Source organism: Thamnophis sirtalis, unplaced genomic scaffold, assembly GCF_051295495.1.
Source record: "Thamnophis sirtalis isolate CommonGarterSnake01/CBP01778 unplaced genomic scaffold, rThaSir2_p1.2 scaffold_14, whole genome shotgun sequence".
Taxonomy (NCBI): Eukaryota; Metazoa; Chordata; class Lepidosauria; order Squamata; family Natricidae; genus Thamnophis; species Thamnophis sirtalis.
This window is the reverse complement of record NW_028261394.1, coordinates 41,777,472-41,799,814: the sequence shown is the minus strand read 5'-3', so window position 1 is coordinate 41,799,814 and position 22,343 is coordinate 41,777,472. Positions and strand designations below refer to the sequence as shown.

Genomic DNA, 22,343 nt, shown 5'->3' with positions numbered 1-22,343 from the left:
GCTAGGGATTCAAACCGCCAAACTGGCGACCTTTCTGATCGACAAGCTCAGCGTCTTAGCCGCTGAGCCACTGCGTCCCTCTCCTTTCCCCTAAATGAAGAAATGTTGATTCTGAAATGTCTGGTTCCTTTTGCAGGAACTGCGCAGCTCATGGGCCTAAGGTATTCGTTTTAAAAATATTTCATTTGGGGGGGGTGGGGAGGTCTTCTTCCACTTCCAGAAGGCTAATTGATGCAATTAACTTCGGTTTTCGGTTTCTCTTCCTCCTGGCCAAGCGCTGACAGGCGAGGTCTAGATTTCCAGCTAGTTATTGATGGCAGAGCGGAGGTCAGAGGTGAAAACTCTCCGAGCCAAGGAGGAGAAAAAAAAAAGAAAGAAAAAGAAAGAAAGAACAAGAGGCCCACGGCAAGCTGGAGGAAAGACAAACAAATGGACCAAAGGAGGAAGGAATGTTTTCCAGTGAGACCTCCCCCCCCCCCCCCCAAAAAAAAAAAAAAAAAGACAGGGCAGTTAAGTTAGGCCAAGGAAGCTGTTTCAGCACATATTGTTTGAGGCTGCTACCCAGTGATGTTGGCCAACGGCCACGTTGAGATGGGGACCATCTGGAACTGCTCTTTTTAACTCTCCGCTGGTCCAAAATGCGTTACCCATTTCTTGAAGGTTTCATCTGTGGTTACGATGGCTCAGTGGCTAAGACGCTGCGCTTGTCGATCAGAAAGGTCGGCAGTTTGGCGGTTCGAACCCCTAGCGCCACCTAATGGGGTGAGCTCCGGTGACTTGCCCCAGCTTTTGCCAACCTAGCAGTTCGAAAGCAGGTAAAAATGCAAGGGGAAGCCGTACGGGCAAACAAGCAAAGCAAAGCTCCCCCCTGCCCCCCACCCCCGAGTAGCAGAATAAAACCCGAGAAGAAGCCATACCTCCAGTTCATACATCGGTGGCCCCAGGATGTCCTTCAAGGCATGGAAGTCAATTAAAATGGGCATTTCAGGGGGCAGAGCTAGGTCGGAAGCGTCGTGAAGGGTTTCTGATTTTGGCTCTTCTGCAATGGGTTCTTTCCCATCTGGAAGATAATTAAAGGCGGGGAGGAATATTAGTTATTCTTACTAGGTATATGTACTGACTTTACAGTGGTAGAGACTAACTTGATTCTGCACCTAATAACGGCAGCAAGACTGTTGGTGGCGCAATACTGGAAGAAGGAAGACTTGCCTACAACTCAAGAATGGACATTGAAAGTTACAAACTTAGCCGAGATGGCTAAAATATCGGCATATCTTAAAGATCACTCAAATGAGAGATATAAACGAGACCAGAAAAAATGGATTGACTATATACAAAATAAATACGGGACCAAGAAATTCCAGTTAGCCTATGCTTAAGATCAGAAATGATTTAAACTGTTAAAAGTTAGTTCAGCAAGAAGAAGCTAAGGTCAATGTACAGGGCGGGGCATAACCTTTTCCTAGGGGGTCACAGCAACACTTGTAATAACAACACAAATAATTCATACACCATTCGAAAGCCCATCAAAAACTGAGTTTATTGACACGATTTAATAGTCAGTATGACCACCATTAGCCCTTCGAACAGCATTCAAACGAGGTGGATAAGAACACAACAAATCTTCAAACAGTTCCGTTCGATTTTCCAGATTTTTCAACACAGTTTCCAAATTCATTCTCAAAGTTTCAACCGAAACAAATTTAACATTTAATAGCTCATTCAATTCAGTTTTTTATGGGCTTTAAAATGAGGTGTTGCGGAAGTTGTAAACTGCTGTCGATCTTGCTGTGACCCCCTAGGAAAAGGTTATGCCCCGCCCTCTGGAAAATCTGGAAAATCGAATGGAACTGTTTGAAGATTTGTTGTGTTCTTATCCACCTCGTTTGAATGCTGTTCGAAGGGCTAATGGTGGTCATACTGACTATTAAATCGTGTCAATAAACTCAGTTTTTGATGGGCTTTCGAATGGTGTATGAATTATTTGTGTTGTTATTACAAGTGTTGCTGTGACCCCCTAGGAAAAGGTTATGCCCCGCCCTGTAGAATGTCATTAATTTCTTTATTTCTTTTTTCTCAATAGATATTAGACTGTGTTTGTTAAAAATCCATACCGTGTACGGGCTCTGGGAAGTCGGGGGGGGGGGAGGAGGAGGGGGGTTGGGGGGGAGGGAGCGAGGGGTATACATTAGGCTAGACAAGAATTTGGTGGTAAACTAGAACTATTTTGACACACAAAAAATTGTACTTCGATGTCTTACTGATTGAGGAATGATGAAATGTTTGTTTTAAAAGAAATAAAACTTTTGAACCAACAAAAAAAGGGGGGGGAGGGAAGAGAATACTGATCACTTTACTAGTTTCATTTACTTTATTGTCATTGCACAACGAAATTAAACGCCATCTTCATTGTACATGATAACTATAAAAATAAAAACACAAACACACATCCTTCACATGTTATATAACTGAAACTGAAAACTGTGCTTTTGTGGATAACATAATGTGCAAATGAGGGAAGTAATAGTAGTGCATGTGCAGGCAAGAAACCAGGTTGATACCAGAGTTAATTGTGGGTTTACCAATGCTGTAGTTTAGGCCAGGGCGTGAAGACGGGCTCCATGGTTTATTTGTGGTTAGTTTTAACATCTCCTTGGCTTGTTTCCAGTCTAGAAAATGATTGGAACAATGCAATATCTAATGATATTGCATTAGAATAGAATAACAGAGTTGGAAGGGACTTCGGAGGTCTTCTAGTCCAACCACTCTGCACCACTTCAGTGTTGGAGCATTCACAACTTCTGGAGGCAAGTTGATTAATTGTTCTAACTGTCAGGAAATTTCTCTTTAGTTTCAGGTTGCTTCTCTCCTTGATTAGTTTCCACCCATTGCTTCTTGTTCTGCCCTCAGGTGCTTTGGAGAATAGCTTGACTCCCTCTTAACATTGCACTAGACCATATAATTCAATATAGTTACTGCCCTGCGATAGGGACAGTATGATCATATTCCATCGATGAGCAATACACAGATAGTTCTTGTCTTAACAATAGATCATTTAATGACTGTTCGCAGTTACAACAGTTCACTCACTGACCATTCAAAATACAACTGCACTGAAAAAAAAGTGACGTATGACTGTTTTTTCACACTTACGACCATTGCAGGGGCCCCCCTCCCGGGTCACGTGATCAAAACTCAGATGCTTGGCAACTGACTCATATTTATGACAGCCCTGGGGGTCACATGATCCCCTTTTGCGACCATCCGACAAGCAAAGGCAATGGGGAAGCCGGCTTCACTGAACAGCGGTGCCGCTAATTTAACAGCTGCAGGGATTCACTTAACAACGGTGGCAAGCAAGGTCATACAATGGGGCAAAATCCACTTAGCAAGTGTCTCGCCAAACAGAAGAGAAAATTTGGGCTCAGCTGTGGTCGTAAGCTGAGGACTACCTATAATAAGACAATATGTAATTAAAACTTTGGATCACGCATGCAATCCGGACAAGCAAACGTTGTTTAAAACCAAACCCAATCTTGATATAAAAAGTTGTGCACCATGAAAATGAATTCCCCGAAACCAACTTTTGTTCCAGACCGCAACACAACTTGACGACCGGCTGGGGTTCGATGCCACATGAAGCCATGGTTTGTTGAATAAACCAAGTGTCAGGCCTGCAATTATATTCCTTTTAGAATTTTGACACTTTCTCTTATTTCATTATGCTGTTTCATTAGTATAGTTGATGGGAGGGGGGAATAAACAGGAGTAGGATTGTGGAATGTATTGTTGTCATTCTTTACTAGAAGCCAAGGTCATCTTTTGTCTCCGCACTTTTACACCTGACCGGAAGCAGCTGAGTGGAGACGCCAGCGTGGAAGAAGAAGATTGGACCATGTGATGGATTGTGGGTGTGGGGACAAGATCATGAACTTTTAAGTGGGTGGGATTCTGATGTCATTTCCAGAATTGGGATTAACACAGATGTGCTAAGATGTCTGCTTTATTAAATTGGAACTTTAAGGATCGTTTTGTCTTGGACTCTGATTTAATTCTACATGATACTTGGAACGCTGACACCAAGGTTATGTCTTTTGATGAAAGCAAACTAGCCACAGCTTCCTTCCTTAGCCAATTTCTGATATGATCTTCCTCTCTGTAGGGACCTGGCTTTCACATGGCAATTTTCTAGACTGGAACAAGCCAGGGAGATATTAAAACTAACCAAAAATAAACCATGCATTGCAGTTCGTCTTCACGCCCTGGCCTAAACTACAGCATTGGTTGGTAAACCCACAATTAATTCTGGTATCAACCTGATTTCTTGCCTGCACATGCACTGCTATTACTTCCCCCGCCTCGTTTGAACATTATGTTATCCACAAAAGCACAGCGGGATGAGTTTCAAATAGTACCTTGGCCACAATACAACTTCCTTTTATTATTTTTGGCGTAACGTGAGGGCCAAATGGAGAGAAAATTCACTTTCCAGTTCTGCTCGTTTAGTTCGGACTCTTGAATTAATCCCTCATGAAGAAAAATTTTGATGGGTTGTGCTAGGATTGGGGTTCTTTTATGGCAGGGTTCTCCAAATGTGGCAATTTTTCAGACACATGTACTTCAACTCCCAGAATCCCCAGCTAGCCTTTTTAGTTTATAAGTAACTAGCTGGATACCCATGCTTTGCAATGAAACCATGCGATCGGGCCAGCCTGCAAGCCAGATGAGTCAGGCGTTGGCCACGCCCATATAAGGCAAATGGCAGTTGGAACAGAGTTCCTTTCAGGTGGGGAGGAGGAGTAGAATGTCCAACTCCTTAGAATTGATGCATGTTAATATAATGCTACATGAAATGATAATGATCTGATGGTCATTTCGAAAAATCCTTTCTTAGCGAGTACCTAGAATCTAAGAGGCTCATATGTGCCGAATTTCAAGATTGTAGACTTTACGGTTCTGGAGATTTCATGATGAGTGAGTGGTATTTACCATAGATAGAAGATAGATAGATAGATAGATAGATAGATAGATAGATGGATGGATGGATGGATGGATGGATGGATGGATGGATGGATGGATGGATGGATGGATGGATGGATGGATGGCCTAAGGCAGGACTAGAACTTCCCATCTTCTGGAGATTGATCAAAGTCAACCAGCCAGCTTTCATGCTTAGGTGAGGCTAGAACTCACCATCTACTGGTGATTGGCTCAAAGTCAACCAGCTTGTTTTCATGTGTATAGAAGGACTAGAACTCCCCGTCACCTAGTGAGTGGCCCAAAGTCACCCAGTTGGCTTTCATGCCTATGGTGAGAGTAGAACTCTCACCATAGAGAGAGTTTTCATCTCTAAGGCAGGACTGGAACTCACCGTCTCCTGGCAATTGACTCAGGTTACCCAGTTGGCTTTCATACCTAAGACAGGAGTAGAACTCACCATGTCCTATTTCTACCCTGGTGCCTTATTAACCAGGACCTATTCAGGGTACAGTAACCCTCTCTTACTTTTGCTGCCTGCCCAACTGGAATTGGAATTGAAGCAAGCTTTGACCAAACACAATCCTTGGCCATTGAGCTGGATTCAGCTTGATGGTTGAAGCAATGCATGTCTCCATGACACATTTCATGTTCAGGACAAATATGATTCACTGCGGCATTGGCCCAGAGGCTGCAGGTGCTGCTGCTTCTCCTCCTTCTTCCTCCTCCTACTTTCTTCTTCTTCTTCCTCCTCCTTCTTCTTCCTCCTCCTCCCCTTCTTCTTCTTCTCCTCCTTCTCCTCCTCCTCCCCCTCCTGCCTACCTCTATCTTTTTCTTCTTCCGCCCCTCCTCCTTCTTCTTCTTTCTCCTCCTCCTTCCTATTACTACTATTTTTTCTTCTTTCCCCTTCCTCTTCCTCCTCCTCCCCTTCTTCTTCTTCTCCTCCTCCTCCTTCTCCTCCTCCTCCTTCTTCTTCCCCTCCCCCTCTTCATCCTGCCTATTACTATTTTTTCTTCTTTCCCCTCCTCCTCCTTCTCCTCCTCCCTCCTCCTCCTCCTCCTCTCTTCTTCTTCCTCCTTCTTCCTCCTCCTCCTTCTCCTCCCCTTCTTCTTCTTCTTCTTCTCCTCCTCCTCCTCCTCCCCCTCCTGCCTACTACTATTTTTTTCTTCTTCCCCCCTCCTCCTTCTCCTCCCTCCTCTTCTTCTTTTTCCTCCTCCTTCCTATTACTATTATTTTTCTTCTTTCCCCTTCCTCTTCCTCCTTCTCCCCATCTTCTCCTCCTCCTCCTCCTCCTCCTTCCCCTCCCCCTCCTCCTCCTGCCTATTACTATTTTTTCTTCTTTCCCCCTCCTCCTCCTCCTCCTCCTCCTCCTCCCTCTTCTTCTTCCTCCTCCTTCCTACTACAACTATTTTTTTCTCCTTTCCCCTTCCTCTTCTTCCTCCTCCTCCTCCTCCCCCTAATTTTTCAAACAAAGGGGGAAACCCCTTCGCTTGTTTGGGAGCCGTGGGTGTGTGATTCAAATGCCAGCACCAAGGAAAAGGGCAAGCCCGCTCCCTGCCCATTTTGGCAGCTGCCCTTTCAATCGCTCCGCTTTGCAGGCTGGCATTTCAGACCACACAAAGGCAAGCCGGTGGGTCGGCAACAGTTGTGTGGTAGGGCTTCCTCTAAACGGTCAAAAACAAAGACCGAAACAGGGAGGAGGGGGTAAACTAACAAAAAAACCCTTGAATTTTACACCCTTCGGAAAACATTCCGCTTGCTGTTCTTTTCCTAGCTGGCAGCAATTTCCAAGCTCCAGTTTCTACCCTGCAAATAACTTCTTTTGCTGAATTTGGGGAAGGGCGGGGAGGAGACACAGACAAAGCTGCCTTTTTTTTTGTTCTGCGTTTAGTAGTAAACACGTCCCTCTAATGTTGCAAGGGAGAAGCTTTCGGCCTCTTCCACTGGTAACCCCAGAAACCTTTTGAAAAAATGCATCTGGAGCCGGTGAGGCTCTGCAAGGGGATGAGAGTTGACTTCGGAATCAGACTAGAACTGGAAGGGACTTTCGAGGTCTCCTAGTCCAACCCTCTGCTCAAGCAGGAGACCCTATACCATTTCAGACAAGTGACTATCTAGTCTTTTCTTAAAAACCTCCGGGGATGAAGCACCTACGACTTCTGGATGCAAGTTATTCCACTAGTTCATTGTCTTCATTGTTAGGAAGTGTCTCCTTAATTCCAGGTTGCTTTCTCCTTGATTAGTTTCCACCCATTGCTTCTTGTCCTGCCCTCAGGTGCCTTGGAGAATAGAGCTGGAAGGGACCTTGGAGGTCTTCTAGTCCAACCCACTGCTCAAGCAGGAGACCCTATATCATTCCAGACAAGTGGCTGTCCAGACTCTTCTTAAAAACCTCCAGTGATGGAAAACTCACAACTTCTGAAGGCAACTTCTGTTCCACTAGTTCACTGTCCTCACTGTTAGGAAGTTTCTCCTTAATTCCAGGTTCCTTCTCTCCTTGATTAGTTTCCACTCATTGCTTCTTGCCCTGCCCTCAGGTGCTTTGGAGAATAGAGCTGGAAGGGACCTTGGAGGTCTTCTAGTCCAACCCACTGCTCAAGCAGGAGACCCTATATCATTCCAGACAAGTGGCTGTCCAGACTCTTCTTAAAAACCTCCAGTGATGGAAAACACACAATGTCTGGAGGCAAGCTGTTCCACTGGTTAATTGTCCTCACTGTTGGGCTCAATTCGAGGTGGTTTCTCCATTGCTTCTTGTCCTGCCTTCTGGTGCTTTGGATTTTTTTTTTTCTGACCAGTCCTATATGATGGAAAGTCCTCCACTGGCGACTACTTTGATTTGCCAATCTTGCTTTCAGGAGGGAATTTTAGAATGGAATACAATAACAGAGTTGGAAGGGACCTTGGAGGTAGTCCAACCCCCTGCTTAGACAGGAAACCCTACACCACTTCAGACAAATGGTTATCCAACATCTTCTTTAAAACTTTCAGTGTTGGAACATTCACAGCTTCTGGAGGCAAGTTGTTCCACTGATTAATTGTTCTAACTGTCAGGAAATTTCTCCTGAGTTCTAAGTTGCTTCTCTCTTTGATTAGTTTCCACCCATTGCTTCTTGTCCTATCCTCAGGTGCTTTGGAGAATAGCTTGACTCCCTCTTCTTTGTGGCAACCCCTGAGATATTGGAAGACTGCTATCATGTCTCCTCTGGTCTTTCTTTTCATTAAACTAGACATACCCGGTTCCTGCAACCGTTTTTCATATGTTTTAGCCTCCAGTCCCCTAATTATCTTTGTTGCTCTTCTCTGCACTCTTTCTAAAGCTTTCCTTTTATTCGTTGGGCCTTTTGACTTAGGTTAAGAATAAATTCAACTCTTTTTAATTGTTCGATTCTTTCTCTTTTGGAAGAAAAAGGGGGGAGGGCTGGGAGCAGAAATATGACATAAATAATTAAAATGTGCTTTAAAAAGTGGCTTTCGAAATATATAGCCGCAATTATTAGATGCTAATGTAGGCATAGCCAGTAAGAAAACACGAGGAATATGCCAATAAAAATAATTGTGAAAAGACGCGGTTTGACATCTGCTTCTCTCTGGAGTGCGAGCGTATGAGTCACACGAACCTAGTAGCAAACTCTGCATCAACATCTCTGTTGCCAGCCAAAACAGCCCCATCTTTTTAAAAAATAAAATAAAAAAAGATTTGAGGTACAAGTTCAAGAAGTTAAAATGTTCTCAGGTTGCGCCAAACTCTGTGAAAAATACACCTCCAAGTTTCCACGTGGTGACAGGAGACGTTTTCTTCAATGTCTAACATGCTTTCAAGCCAGACATTAAAAAAAATAAATAATAATCCCTGCTCTAGAATAATGTTAAGGCTGCAGCCAATATAAATAGGGCTGAATAATCAGTGAGACTTAAATCTCAGGTTATATTAATATGTGGGAAAGACCGTGGCACGACAAAACCGCGCTCGACTAAAGCGCGCCCGATTAAACCGCGTCGCTGACGTCATCAACAGGGCGACAACAGCGAGCGCGGAGAAAGAAGGGCACTTTAAATAGCGCTTTGAAAGAAAGCCGATTCAACTTAAGGTAAGGGTTACACGCCCACACAACCGGTAGGGAAAATCTTTGAATTTCACCACTGAGTTTGACCCCTCATCTTTGTAGGAGCCCCTCAAATATTGAAATACTGCTATCACGTCTCCCCTAATCCTTCCTTTCTTAAGACTAGACATACCCAATCCCTGTAAGAGTTCTTCATATATTTTAGCCTCCAGTCCCTTGATCTTTTTTGTTGCTCTTCTCTGCACTCTTTCCAGAGTCTCAATTAATAACTAAGAGTTCATAATAATGAAGATTAAGTGTTCCGCTCGTCCCTGGATAGCAGCTTACGGGCTGGAGCACAGCCTTTGAAAAGTAACACAGGGAGGGGGAAGTGGAGGGAGAAACGTACAACACATGGAAGATGAAATCCACCCCTGGCCTCAGAGATCAAATTGTGAGCCGAGCAACTGCTTGAGTCACGCATTCGCCTCTCGGCTACAAACTCAGCTAAGATTTCCTTCTGCCAGCAGATGTGGAGAAGATAATTCTGTTGTCCGATTGCGAGAGATGAACGCCAAAAAAACTGGGAAACGGTACATTTTTATTTCAGCGAAGGACAAAACATATGCAAATCTAAAACTCAAAACAGGACAAGTCCCCTTTCTTGGGAAACTATCCAAGCCAAGAAGCTGGTGAGAGAGCCTGAGATCGGCCAGGATTTTTAAGAAAGGAGAAAGATGAGAAAATAATAATAATAATAGTAATAATAATAAACCAGCAGTGGTAATTCCAGTGGTAATTGGCACACTGGGTGCTATTCCAAAAGCACTGGAATTACATTTAAAACAGTTGAAAATTGACAAAATCACCATCAGTCAAATGCAAAAACCCGCACTGCTTGGATCTGCACGCATATTACGAAAATACGTTACGACGTCCTAGGCCCCTGGGTGGGGCCCGACTAGTAACCAATGCCAAATCCGGCGAAACAACTGGCCGCTGTGATACAATTGTATAATAATAATAATAATTTGTGCAAAAATTATAATATTAAAACAGCAACAAACTGGTGGGAACATCAGCCTGAAAAAGTCATCGAAAATCAGATGATCAAGATCTTGTGGGATTTCCGTATACAAACAGACAAAATACTGGCGCATAGTACACCAGACATCACACTGGTTGAGAAAAATAAGGTCACAATCATAGACATCGCAATACCAGGTGATAGCAGGGTCGACGAGAAGGAATATGAAAAAATCGCGAAATACCAGGACTTAAAAATTGAAATTCAACGATTATGGCACAAACCAGCAGTGGTAATTCCAATAGTAATTCGCACACTGGGTGCTATTCCAAAAGTACTGGAATTACATTTAAAACAGTTAAAAATTGACAAAATCACCATCAGTCAAATGCAAAAAGCCACACTGCTTGGATCTGCACGCATATTACGAAAATACGCTACGACGTCCTAGGCCCCTGGGTGGGGCCCGACTAGTAATCAATGCCAAATCTGGCGAAACAACTGGCCGCTGTGATACAATTGTGTAATAATAATAATAATAATGCCGCTCACAAACCTCCTTCTGTCCCTTCCGAGTGATCCGGCCTTGTCTCCTTATGCTGGCTTTCAGCCACTTTGACAGCCACTGCCCGGCAAATTGCTCCGAGTTTGCGATCCAGAGAGCGAACCCCGGCCTCTCGGGTGTAGCTAGCCAAAAGCAACGGACAAGGATACCCTTTCAGTGTGTGAACAGAAGCAAACATTGTCCAGGGATCCTGGAGGTGGCTACAGAAGTCACTAGCTATCCTGAGTTTGGTTAGGAGCAGAGGTGGTATTCGCCTGGTTCTGACCAGTTCTGGAGAACCGGTAGCGGAAATCTTGAGTCGTTCGGAGAACTGACAAATACCACCTCTGGCTGGCCCCGCCCATGATCTATTCACTGCCTCCCGAGTCCCAGCTGATCGGCTGGGTCTTCTTTCGTTGCCCTGCACAGGAGAACGGAGCTGGAAAGCAGGTTAGTGAGGTCGGGAGGGAATGGGGATTTTGCTGGATCCTTCCCCTGCCATACCCACCAAACCACACCCCACCAAGCCACGCCCACTGAATCGGTAGTAAAAAAAATTGAATCCCACCACTGGTGAGGAAGGGTCTGCAAATGATCTAAATTGCAAAACAATATAGGCCAAGGGTTACAATGAAGCCATATCCGAACCTCAGTTCTGCAAAGGACAACAACTGTGTTCTCTGCAATTGTGGAGGTGAAAGTCACAACAAAGACAGGGCAGAATTTGTCTAGGGAGAGTCTCGCTCATCCAGGTCACAGTTGCACCAAAGGTGTTGTTTTTTTTTTCAAAAGGGAATCGGACTTGGTTTTTTTCTTGAAGACGTTTCGCTTCTCATCCAAGAAGCCTCTTCAGTTCTGACTTCAGAAGAACTGAAGAAGCTTCTCGGATGAGAAGCAAAATGTCTTCAAGGAAAAACAAAGTCCGGTTGTCTTTTGAAAAAAAAAAAAGTGACTTTGGGAACACGGCAGAATTGGGCTCTCAAAGTAACACAAAGATTAAGTGTAGATCAGTAGTAGTCAACCTGGTCCCTACCGCCCACTAGTGGGCGTTCCAGCTTTCATGGTGGGCGGTAGGGGTTTGCTGTAACTCTGCTTTATAAATTTTATAAAGTAAAGTTACTTCCCTACCTTATAAATCACCATTACTGTGGAACTGGTGGGCGGTTAGAAAATTTTACTACTAACAGAGATACAAAAGTGGGCGGTAGGTATAAAAAGGTTAACTACTCTTGGTGTAGATGCAGTGATGAAATTCAAACTTGTTTACTATGGTTCTGTGCGTGTGGCTTGGTGGGCGTGGCAGGGGAAAGATACAGCAAATTCTACCCACTCCTGGAGGGAAGGATACTGCAAAATTCCCATTCTTTCACCACTCCTGGGGGAAGAATACTGCAAAATCTCCATTCCCACCCCACTCTGCGGCCAGCCAGAGGTGGTATTTGCTGGTTCTCCGAACTGCTCAAAATTTCCGCTACCGGTTCTCCAGAACCTGTCAGAGCCTGCTGAATTTCACCCCTGCGTAGATGATAGGAAGCACACAAACTGGAAATGGTAGGCCAAGATCACTGATCACCCCTAAAATCTGCTTCTGCTAAGACAAATGCCATCCCCACAGACAAACACATTTCTGTTGTCTTCCAGTGCTGCGTCTTCCCTTTGCAAATCTCTTTTCCGTTTGGGAAACCCACAATGAAGAGGTCTGTTCAAAGACTCAGTGTGAAAAAGACATTATCTTGGCCTGTGGATTCTTTATATATATATAAAAAAACCACAGTCTGCCTTTTCTGCTAATCATTCCACTAGTAATTGTGGGGAACTGATGTTTGATATGATTGCTACTGTTATTGTTATACTGTATGAACTCACAACGACCCTGGGAATTTTGCAAATTTAAAATATAATTAAGAATGAAGGCCTCGTATTAATGAGCAGAGGCATTGATGTTGCAAAACCCCTGTTCTCCGAAAGCTCTTTGACAGCACAATGTTCCAAATTTAGAACCACTCGTTTCCCACAACCAAAAGGAAAAAAAAAGAAAAGAAAAAGTGGCACAGAATTGAAAGTGCGGAAAATCATTACCGGGTGATAATCACCAGCGTTGCTTCCTGGGGAATCTGAATCTGTTGCGGAGTCAGCCCGTGCTGCTCCAGCTGTTTCGGAATCAAATGCCGATGTGCAATTTCTATCTTCTCTTCTTGTGTGTATCCTTTGAAACGGATCATGAGAAGAGAGAGGAGCTGACATTCAGAAATGCCCATTTTAAAACAGGGTTTTAAAAACAGTGGTAGTGGAAATCGTGGGTTAGGCATGTGGAATTGGGGGGGGGGGAAGGGAGGGAGAGGAACTTTGACTTTTTAATTGTGGGGAAAATCGCTGGACCTTCAGAGTCGGGTTTTCTCCAGATGTGCCAATATGACATGCCTAATAAATCTGTGGCTCAGTGGCTAAGATGCTGGGCTTTTCGACCAGAAGGTCGGCAGTTCAGCGGTTCAAATCCCTAGTGTTGCGTAATGGAGCGAGCTACTGTTATTTGTCCCAGCTTCTGCAACCTAGCAGTTTGAAAACATGCAAAAGTGCAAGTAGAAAAATAGAGACCACCTTTGGTGGGAAGGGAACAGCGTTCCGTGCGCCTTTGGCGTTTATTCATGCCGGCCACATGATGGGAGAAATCTTTGGACAGCTCTGGCTGGCCAGCTTTGAAACGGAGGTGAGCACACACACCCTTAGAGTTGGGTATGACTACCACATATGTACAAGGGGAACCTTTACCTCTTACCTTTAATAAATCTCTACTTTGAGGAACACCTGGGCCTCAGAGGTTTGATTACATTGGGTCTCTTACTTGCAACCCTGACATACGTCCCCTCTCTCTGAGATGCGTACCCATACAGACACACCAGGGGTGGGTCTGTATGGGTCCTCGGCAGCGTCCTCGTGCACGCGCGCGGTGCACGCATGCATACTAGCATCTGCGCGACGCTCCAGCTGCTCCTGGACGATCGCGCAGGCGCTGTATGCGTCCTGCGCATGCGTGGAAGCGCAGAACTCGTCAAAACCGGGTAAGGACCGCGGGCGGGCGCACGCGCCCTTTGCCGTTCCCGGAAGTTACTTACTTCCGGGTTCGGCGACCAACCGGTTCGCAGGGACCACCGCAAACCGGTTGAAACCCACCCCTTAGACACACCTACACACAACTGTGATTTGTACTTGGGGTTACCTGGAACCTGAATGATCTCCATTCTGTCCAACAAAGCCGCTGGAATGGTGGCAGTGGTATTAGCGGTGGCAATGAAGAGGACTTGAGACAGATCGAATGCCACGTTTAAGTAATGGTCGGTGAAGTTATGGTTTTGCTCAGGATCCAAGACCTTTTCAAAGAAGAAACAAAACAAAAATTGGTTTTTTTAAATTGCCTTGCCTATTTAATTCATCTCATTTAACTAAATATGTATGGCTACTTTTTTTTTACTGCGACAGATTTTTAAATTATTTTTTCCCTTCTACAACACCTTAAAGTCATTACATCAACATTGTTACGTCATCATACCTGTACCTGTACATAATATTTTGCTTCTATATTTGCACACTTTATACACAGTTCTATATATATTTATATATATTGTTTTTTGGCTTAATTAATTTTGTTCCTGTTTTGCAGCCATTTGTATCAATTGTTCCAAATTTCATAATATTCCGGCTCTTCTTTATCTTTTAATTTCAGTGTTAATTTGTCCATCTCTGCACAATCCAAAGTTTTTTTTAGCACTAATTCGTCCGAGGGGGTATTATTTTGTTTCCAGCATTGGGCAAATGCTATTCTAGCTGTAGTTAGCAGCTGTGTTAATATGTACTTAATTTTCTTTGTATATTTCCCTTTGGTTATTCCCAGTAGAAAGATTTCGGGTTTGTATTTTATCTGTCCTCCTGTAATTTCTTGCACCCATTTCCAAATTTTTGTCCAATATTTTTGTGTTTCCAGGCAGGTCCACCATATGTGATAATAGGTCCCTTGTACTTTTTTACACTTCCAGCAGGTCGGCTTCATCTTTGGGTACATTTTAGCCAATCTTGTTGCTGATAAATGCCAATGATAAAACATTTTGTATATATTTTCTTTAAGTGCTGCTGATCATGTTAGTTTATAATTTGTGTTCCAAATTCTACTTTTGATACGGCTACTTTTTAAAAAAATTGATCATCATGCAACACACAAAAACGCAGATATCATTGGATTGGATTTGGATTGGATTTATTACATTTATATGCCGCCCTTTTCCCCGAAGGGGACTCAGGGCGGCTCACAATTCAATCAGGGAAGGGGGTACAGACAGGGGAATAAAAAGACGAGACATAACAATACAAAATTTAAAAACACACAACAACCATACCATTCGAGAAGGGGGGCAAAAACTCTTTAGCCCCAGGCCTGTCGGAACAGCCAGGTTTTAACGGCTTTGCGGAAGGCCTGGAGGGTGGTGAGGGTTCGAATCCCCATGGGGAGCTCGTTCCAGAGGGTCGGAGCAGCCACAGAGAAGGCTCTCCTCCGGGTAGTCGCCAGTCGGCATTGGCCGGCAAATGGAATTCGGAGGAGACCTAATCTGTGGGAGCTGATCGGTCTATTGGAGGTAATTGGCATTGTAGGGTGATTTTTAAACAGTAGCCAAAAAGATCTTTTCTTTTAAGGGTCTCTTGGACAGAAGTGAGCAGGCGGCTTCCCACGGCAATAACCTCTCCATATTTCTAAATGTGGTGTATATTTCAAATTCTATTTGTAGTTTTAACCTCTTCGGGGGAAAATATGCTTCAGGGATGGAAAGAGAGTGAGTTCAGAGAAAGATATTGAGTCAGGGGGATTTTATTTAAGTGGACCCTTGTAAAAGGACTAAGATGATAGAAATATGGACCACACCAGTTCAGTCCCGAGATAGGACTGAAATGGTATGGTGCAGATACCTTTCTGTTCTGTAACATTGAGATGAAATTTCCACTCCCCAGACTTCAAACAGTTCCACGGCAGAAAATACAACCATGTAAAAGTAGGATATGGATATACAGAAAACATGGGGTGTGTTTTTTGTGGGGTTTTTTTGGATTCTCCCAAGATCTGCATGATCCCAAGGACGAGCTCTGTTACATTAAGACGCGATGAACAAGATACACTCCCAATGGGAGGACAAGACTTCAAAGCTGCAGCTTTGTTTTGGAAGAAGGCCCTCAACCCACAAATCCAGAGAACTTGTTGTCGACAAAACTGCTGGAGGGCAAGAGAAGAAGACACCCAAAATGAATCACACCGGACGGAGCACAAGGGATTTAACTTTCCATACGTGGGAAGAAGACAGAAAATCTGATAGCTTTCAGAGTCTGTGCTAAGAACTCTAGCAACTTTCCAAAACTTCCAGATTGGTTGGGACTATACCAACCAAGCCAACAGAGAGAAAGCTGCTTCTTTACCCTTTATTCCCAACTTTAAATTAATTGTGTTTGCTAGCATAATATTTGTGTGTGTAGTGGCCTGCCAGCAACCAGCGGAGCTGGTGGCAGACTCAGAGAGTGAGGAGGTTGGGGAGGAGCATGGGCCAGTGCTGGAGTCTGGGGTAGGCTCTGATGAGGGCTCCGTGTTGGAGGCAGAGATGAGGCCAGGGCTGCTGGCAGTTATCAGCTGCCTTTGGAGTTGGAGATCAGTGGGGCAGAAGAACAGCTGGAGCCTGTTCCCAGTGTGCGCATGTGCAGAGCTACCAGGAGAAGGGAACAGTTAAGGAACAAGGGCCGACTCGGGAATAAAGGTACAGGTGGACGGTGAATGGCCCCTCCCATAGGGAATAAAGAGGAGCGAAAGGGGAGTGGAGTTTGCAGGAGACAATTAGTTCATTTAATTAGTGTGAAGATTTGTCCGTGACTCTCAGAGACTCCTTGCCAAATATTTTCTTGTACAGTGTTGCGTTTGGAAGATATCGACCTGGCAGCTCTCCAAGCTTGATAAGGTCTGTGGTTGTCAATTCATCCTTGAAAGACTGTTTACCGGGACTTTGCTGGATGTGAATGAGAGGAATTCACATGAGCTTAATAAAAAGGGTTTTTTGTCGGGACGAGGAGTCTGCTTCGTGATTTGGTGATGCCTAGGTCAAAAAGAAGCCGAGGTGGCGCAGTGGTTAGAGTGCAGTACTGCAGGCTTCTTCAGCTGACTGCTAGTTCGGCAGTTCAAATCTCACTGTCTCAGGGTTGACTCAGCCTTCCATCCTTCCGAGGTGGGTAAAAGGAGGACCCGGATTGTTGTTGGGGGCAATATGCTGACTCTGTAAACCGCTTAGAGAGGGCTGAAAGCCCTATGAAGCGGTATATAAGTCTAACTGCTATTGCTATTGCTAAAACAATATGCCTCCTATAGCCCATAAGCATACAACTACAGGTAGTTCTCGACTTACGACCACAACTGAACCCAAAATTTATCTGGCTAAGCAACACAGTTGTTCAAATAAGACCTGGTGCCTTTTTTGGTGGCAGGGTCTTATTTTTGGGGAAACGGTATGTAAACCACATCACATTGAAACTTATGGCTATGCCTTTTGAGGTTCCTTCAGTTTCTCATTGCTCGGTATTAATTCCCTTCACTCACAGCCTGCAACCGGCATTCTTACAATGCATGCTTTTCCACTTCCGTATTTCCGACTCCTCGAAAGCTCTGGCTTGAGATGTGTTAAGCGAGCCATGTTATATCGCTCTGAACAATTCTCACGTAACGTCCCGAATGCCTGAGCAGCGACGGGCAACGCTGCTGTCAACATAATTTATCCTTTCCATTATGGGATGAACACACATCCTTTTTTGCTTATCAGCTTGAATTATGGCCTGGAAGAGGGCTGCTAATTAAAATTATACATCACACACATTGCCAAAGACAGAAAGCCATCTCAATTAGCTTTTCTTACTACCACTTTTAAAATTAATAGAATACAATGAAAGAGTTGAGGGAGAGTCAACAGAGATGGGTCAGAAGTCCTGCCAGACAGCTAATATTTCAGCCAAATCACAGTCTGTATCCGAAGTTTGTTCCATGGCAATTCAGAAGAGCAGAAAAGACCCCGGACAAATTCTTCCTATCCCACCTTTGTAATAGAAATCAGTTACTTGATCAAACTTTTTACATTGCAAAGAACTGAATTTAACCTCCAGCTATCGAGAAAGCTTAAGACCCAAAGGTGCTTGGTTCCATCACAAAACCGCGCTCGACTAATCCGCGTCCGACTAAACCGCATAGCTGACGTCATCAACAGGGCGACAACAGCGCGGAGACAGAAGCACGCTGTAAACCCTAAACCTAAAATTAACCCCTAAACCTAAACCTAACCCCCCTAAACCTAATCCTAACCCTTAACCTAACCCTAAGCTTAACCCTTAACCTAACCCTAACCCTAACCCTTAACCTAACCCTAAACCTAACCCTTAACCTAACCCTAAACCTAACCCTAAAGCTAACCCTAAACCTAACCCTTACCTTAAGTTGAATCCGCTTGCTTTCAAAGTGCTATTTAAAGCGCCCTTCTTTCTCCGCGCTGGCTATTGTCACCCTGTTGATGATGTCAGCGACGCGGTTTAATGGGGCGCGGTTTAGTCGAGCGCGGTTTTGACAGGTCATGAAGGTGCTTTTGGGTCAAGAGGCAACTGGACTTTCTTGTTTCTCTTTGAAGATGTTTCACTTCTCATCCAAGAAGCTTCAAGGAAAAACGAAGGAAGTCCAGTTGCCTCTCTTTTTTTATTTTTTAAAAAAAGCACCTTTGGGACAACCATGACCTGGATGACTGAGAATCTCCCCAGAGAAATGTTAGAGTTATTTACAATTTCTAGCCACTTCCTTTTTCGCAGAGCGAAGCTTTCATTCACAGGATTCAAGACAGAATCACAAGCTTTGCACCGAGTTTGGCGGCATACAAGTGAAATCGGCCAAGGAAAAAAAAAGTTGCTTTTTCCTAAGGACCTTAAATTAAGTTTTATTTAGCTTGACGTTCGGTTTTCAGTCTTAGCGTTGCAGAAGTCATAAAGAGGGCGTGAAGGTAAAAATCTGCCCCTTTTATTTTACTGTCAAGAGAATGTTTTCAAATACGACAAGATTCAAGGGGCTATTGGCCATCCGTTATCACCTGAGCAGGAAGGGAAAGATAAAATATCGTCTTCAGGCTCAGTGTTGTTGTGGGTTTGTTTGTCTGTTGCATGAAAATAAGACGAAAAAAGAAGCTTTTGTGCATTCGAAATTCCCATTCCCATCACAGGCAGGATAATCTCTGCAAACATTTAGAGGCTGGCCGGTATTTTCTGCACGGTTTCTCTTGCCTGCAAATGTTCTCCATTAAGAAACACTCGGATTCCTTTCTGTCCACTCTTGACCTTCAAGAGAGGACATCTAAATATAGAATGAATGTTCCCTTGTTGACGAACAGAACTGGAAATAAGAAGACATTCCGCTCTGATCGAGCAACCAATGCACCTTGACCTTAAGCAGAGAGGATCAACGCGTTGGAAAAAACCAGCCCTTTCCCCCAGCAACATACGGCTAGAACAGGAGACAGCAACCCTAGGCTCTGGAGCCGCATGTGGCTCTTTCATCCCTCTGCTGCGGCTCCGTCACCAGTCAGCACTACAATTTTGAAAGGAGCTTCCGGTTAGGGGTGGGGAAGCAGGGCACGCCAGAAGGAGACTCTATGGCAAGGGGCGGGTTTTCTGGTCCACTCCACAATTGATAGGGCTTTCAGTTAGGATAGGTAGCGGAAAAAGGACGCCGTGCTAGGAGGAGACTCTATGGTGGGGAAACCGGATTTCCGGTCGGCTCCAGAATTGAACGGGGGACTTCCAGTTAGGACCTTTGTGGCTCTTTTGAGTGTTTAAGGTTGCCGACCTCTGGGCTAGAACATATTTATTTCGCATTCAGACAAATTGAAGCCCATTTTCCTGAACTCTTCGGGTGTGTTAACAGCCTTCTGAAATATTATAGCTAAGGATGGGTGACCAAGCACAAGTGTTGGAATTTAGGAAGCAAACGTATCTCTTCACCTGTATAAGCGCAGATGGTTGCCAAAGACTTATGGAAGTCATAATGTTGATGCAACAGTGGTGGGACTCCTCTCTGGGAGGGGTGGGTGGGATGAGTCTGCCTATCGAGATGAGGTAGACCGGTTGCTTTTGTGGTGTGGAGACAATAACTTGGTCCTTAACACCAATAAGACTAAGGAGCTTATAGTGGGCTATAGAAGGAATAGATCAGGCGGTTCCACCACAAAACCGCGTTCGACTAAAGCGCGCTCGATGAAACCGCGTAGCTGATGTCATCACAGTGCGACGAAAAAAACACGCTGCGAACGCTAAAGCTAAAATTAACCCCTAAACCTAAACCTAACCCCCCTAAACCTAATCCTAAACCTAACCCTAAACCTAACCCTTAACCTAACCCTAAACCTAACCCTTAACCTAACGCTAAACCTAACGCTAACCCTTAACCTAACCCTAAACCTAACCCTTACCTTAACGTGAATCGGCTTGCTTTCAAAGCGCTATTTAAAGCGCCCTTCTTTCTCCGCGGTCGCTGTTGTCGCTCTGCTGATGACGTCAGCGACGCGGTTTAATCGGGTGCGCTTTAGTGGAGCGCGGTTTTGTCGTGCCACGAGATCAGGCATCCAGCCCTTGCTTTTCAAGGGAGACCGAGTGGAGCAAGTGGCCAGTTTTAAGTTTCTGGGTCTTATCATAAAAGAGGACCTGACTTGGGGCAACTCACATTGCAGCACTGGTCAAAAGGGCCCAGCAGAGATGATACGACCTGAGACTTCTTAGGAAACAACTGAAGGAAAAACTGCTAGTGACCTTCTACCCCAGAGTATTTTAACTTACTGTACCTGTGTCTGATTGACCAATTGCACAGTGGCAGATAGGACAGCACTCCAGAGGGTTAAAGTCATTGCCCAGAGGATCATTGGTTGCCCCCTCCCCTCTTTGGAAGAGCCTTATAGCTCCTGCTGCCTTAAGAAAGTTCAAAACTGACTGATACGCTTTCTACAGCATGTAAAGAAGGATGTGTTGTGTTTGTTTTGAAAATTAAAAATAAAAAAAAATATTTAAAAAAAGTAAGTTCAAAACATCCTTAAAGATCCATCTTATCCTGGGCACCCCCCTTTTTTTTAACTATTACCATCTGGCAAACCGGTACAGGATAAGAGCCGACGTGGCGCCTAAGAGCCGACGTGGCGCAGTGGTTAGGGTGCAGTACTGCAGGCCACTTCAGCTGACTGTTATCTGCAGTTCAGGCGGTTCTAATCTCACCGGCTCAAGGTTGACTCAGCCTTCCATCCTTCCGAGGTGGGTGAAATGAGGACCCGGATTGTTGGGGGCGATATGCTGACTCTGTAAACCGCTTAGAGAGGGCTGAAAGCCCTATGAAGCAGTATATAAGTCTAACTGCTATTGCTATTGCTATAATAAAAACAAGGATAAATAGGCTGAAAAACAGCTTCTATCCCAGGGCAGTAACTATATTGAATTCTACGGTATAGCGCAATATTAATGCAATGTCAGGGTTTTTTAATTCAATTGTGTAGAATGTGAAGGAAGTGTCTTTGTGTTTTTATTTTTAAAGTTATAATGTACACTGAAGATGGCATTTAATTTCGTCGTACGATATGCAATGACAATAAAGTCAACTAAACTAAAGCAAAGTGCTTTGACCATCTTAAGCACCTTCAGAAATATGGAATAAATTAATCTAGGGATGGCCCCTATAAAACAGGGGTGAGCCGGCTACAGTTTCATTTTTAATATAACCCCGCGACCCGCAAATCAAGAGGATAATGCAAACATCTGTTTACTGAGAATTACTCAGAACAAATTACCAGCTTGGGAATTTGCTTTGAAAGCCAAAATGAAATGCGCAGCAACCACAATTCTTCCCCACACCAATAAAATCCTGGTTATCCACACCCGCCACAAGTTTTTTGTTTTTTGAAAAATAAATTTCAGCACTATATAAAAATGGGATAAAACATTTGCTGCAGACACTATTTAACAACTGGGAGTCAAAGATGTTAGCAATCTACTTCAAACCATATAAAAGACCCAGATGTAGAATCTCTCTGATTTAGCCACCAGTGACTAATAATCCTCTCTAAATTCCTTGTCCCAACAGAGGGAGCCTTCATGACATGACACACTGAGAAAGTAAACAGAATGCCTTTTTACGCCTGATTATAACCATTCTTAACACCATAGCAATGCCAAGTTGCAGCAAGCCATCCATCTTGTTTCCAAGTGAAAACAATGGTTTTCTAATAGGATGGGATTGCAGTACTTGAGAAGTACTGTATTTTTCGGACTATAAGACCCGCGGGAGTATAAGACGCACCATAATTTTTTTTAAAAAAGGTTTTGCACTCTGCAGGCCTCCCAAACCCTCTACACGCCTCGTTTTTTGCAAGAAAAAAGGGGGGGCCATGCAGTGTTTTGGGAGGGGGGACAAAAACGAGCAAAAAACAGCCTGTTGTTTGCAAAAATGGACCATTTTTTTGCAAATTAAAGGGCATGCAGAGCTTTGGGAAGCTTGTAGAGTGCTCCTGGGGATGGGGGGGGCACAAAAATGAGCAAAAGCGGTCCATTTTTTGCTCATTTTTGTCCTCCCCAGCCCACAGGAGCACTTTGCAAGCCTCCTAAACCCTCTGCACGTCCATTTTTGCAAAGGGGGCGGGGTTTCGGTAGGCCAAAAATGCTGTATTCA

General features: G+C 44.2%; 1 protein-coding gene across 1 annotated transcript in view; it reads right to left on the bottom strand.

Moving 5' to 3' along the window:
• The window catches only part of LONP2 (lon peptidase 2, peroxisomal), a 54,707-nt gene that overhangs the window by 10,680 nt on the left and 21,684 nt on the right, over positions 1–22,343 (bottom strand). Inside the window, exons 9-12 of the mRNA XM_087729533.1 lie at positions 13,812–13,962; positions 12,674–12,800; positions 10,607–10,737; positions 918–1,060 (exon numbers count right to left, since the gene is read on the bottom strand). Coding sequence (XP_087585659.1) covers positions 918–1,060; positions 10,607–10,737; positions 12,674–12,800; positions 13,812–13,962 — 552 coding nt within the window. The remainder of the gene's footprint in view (positions 1–917; positions 1,061–10,606; positions 10,738–12,673; positions 12,801–13,811; positions 13,963–22,343) is intronic.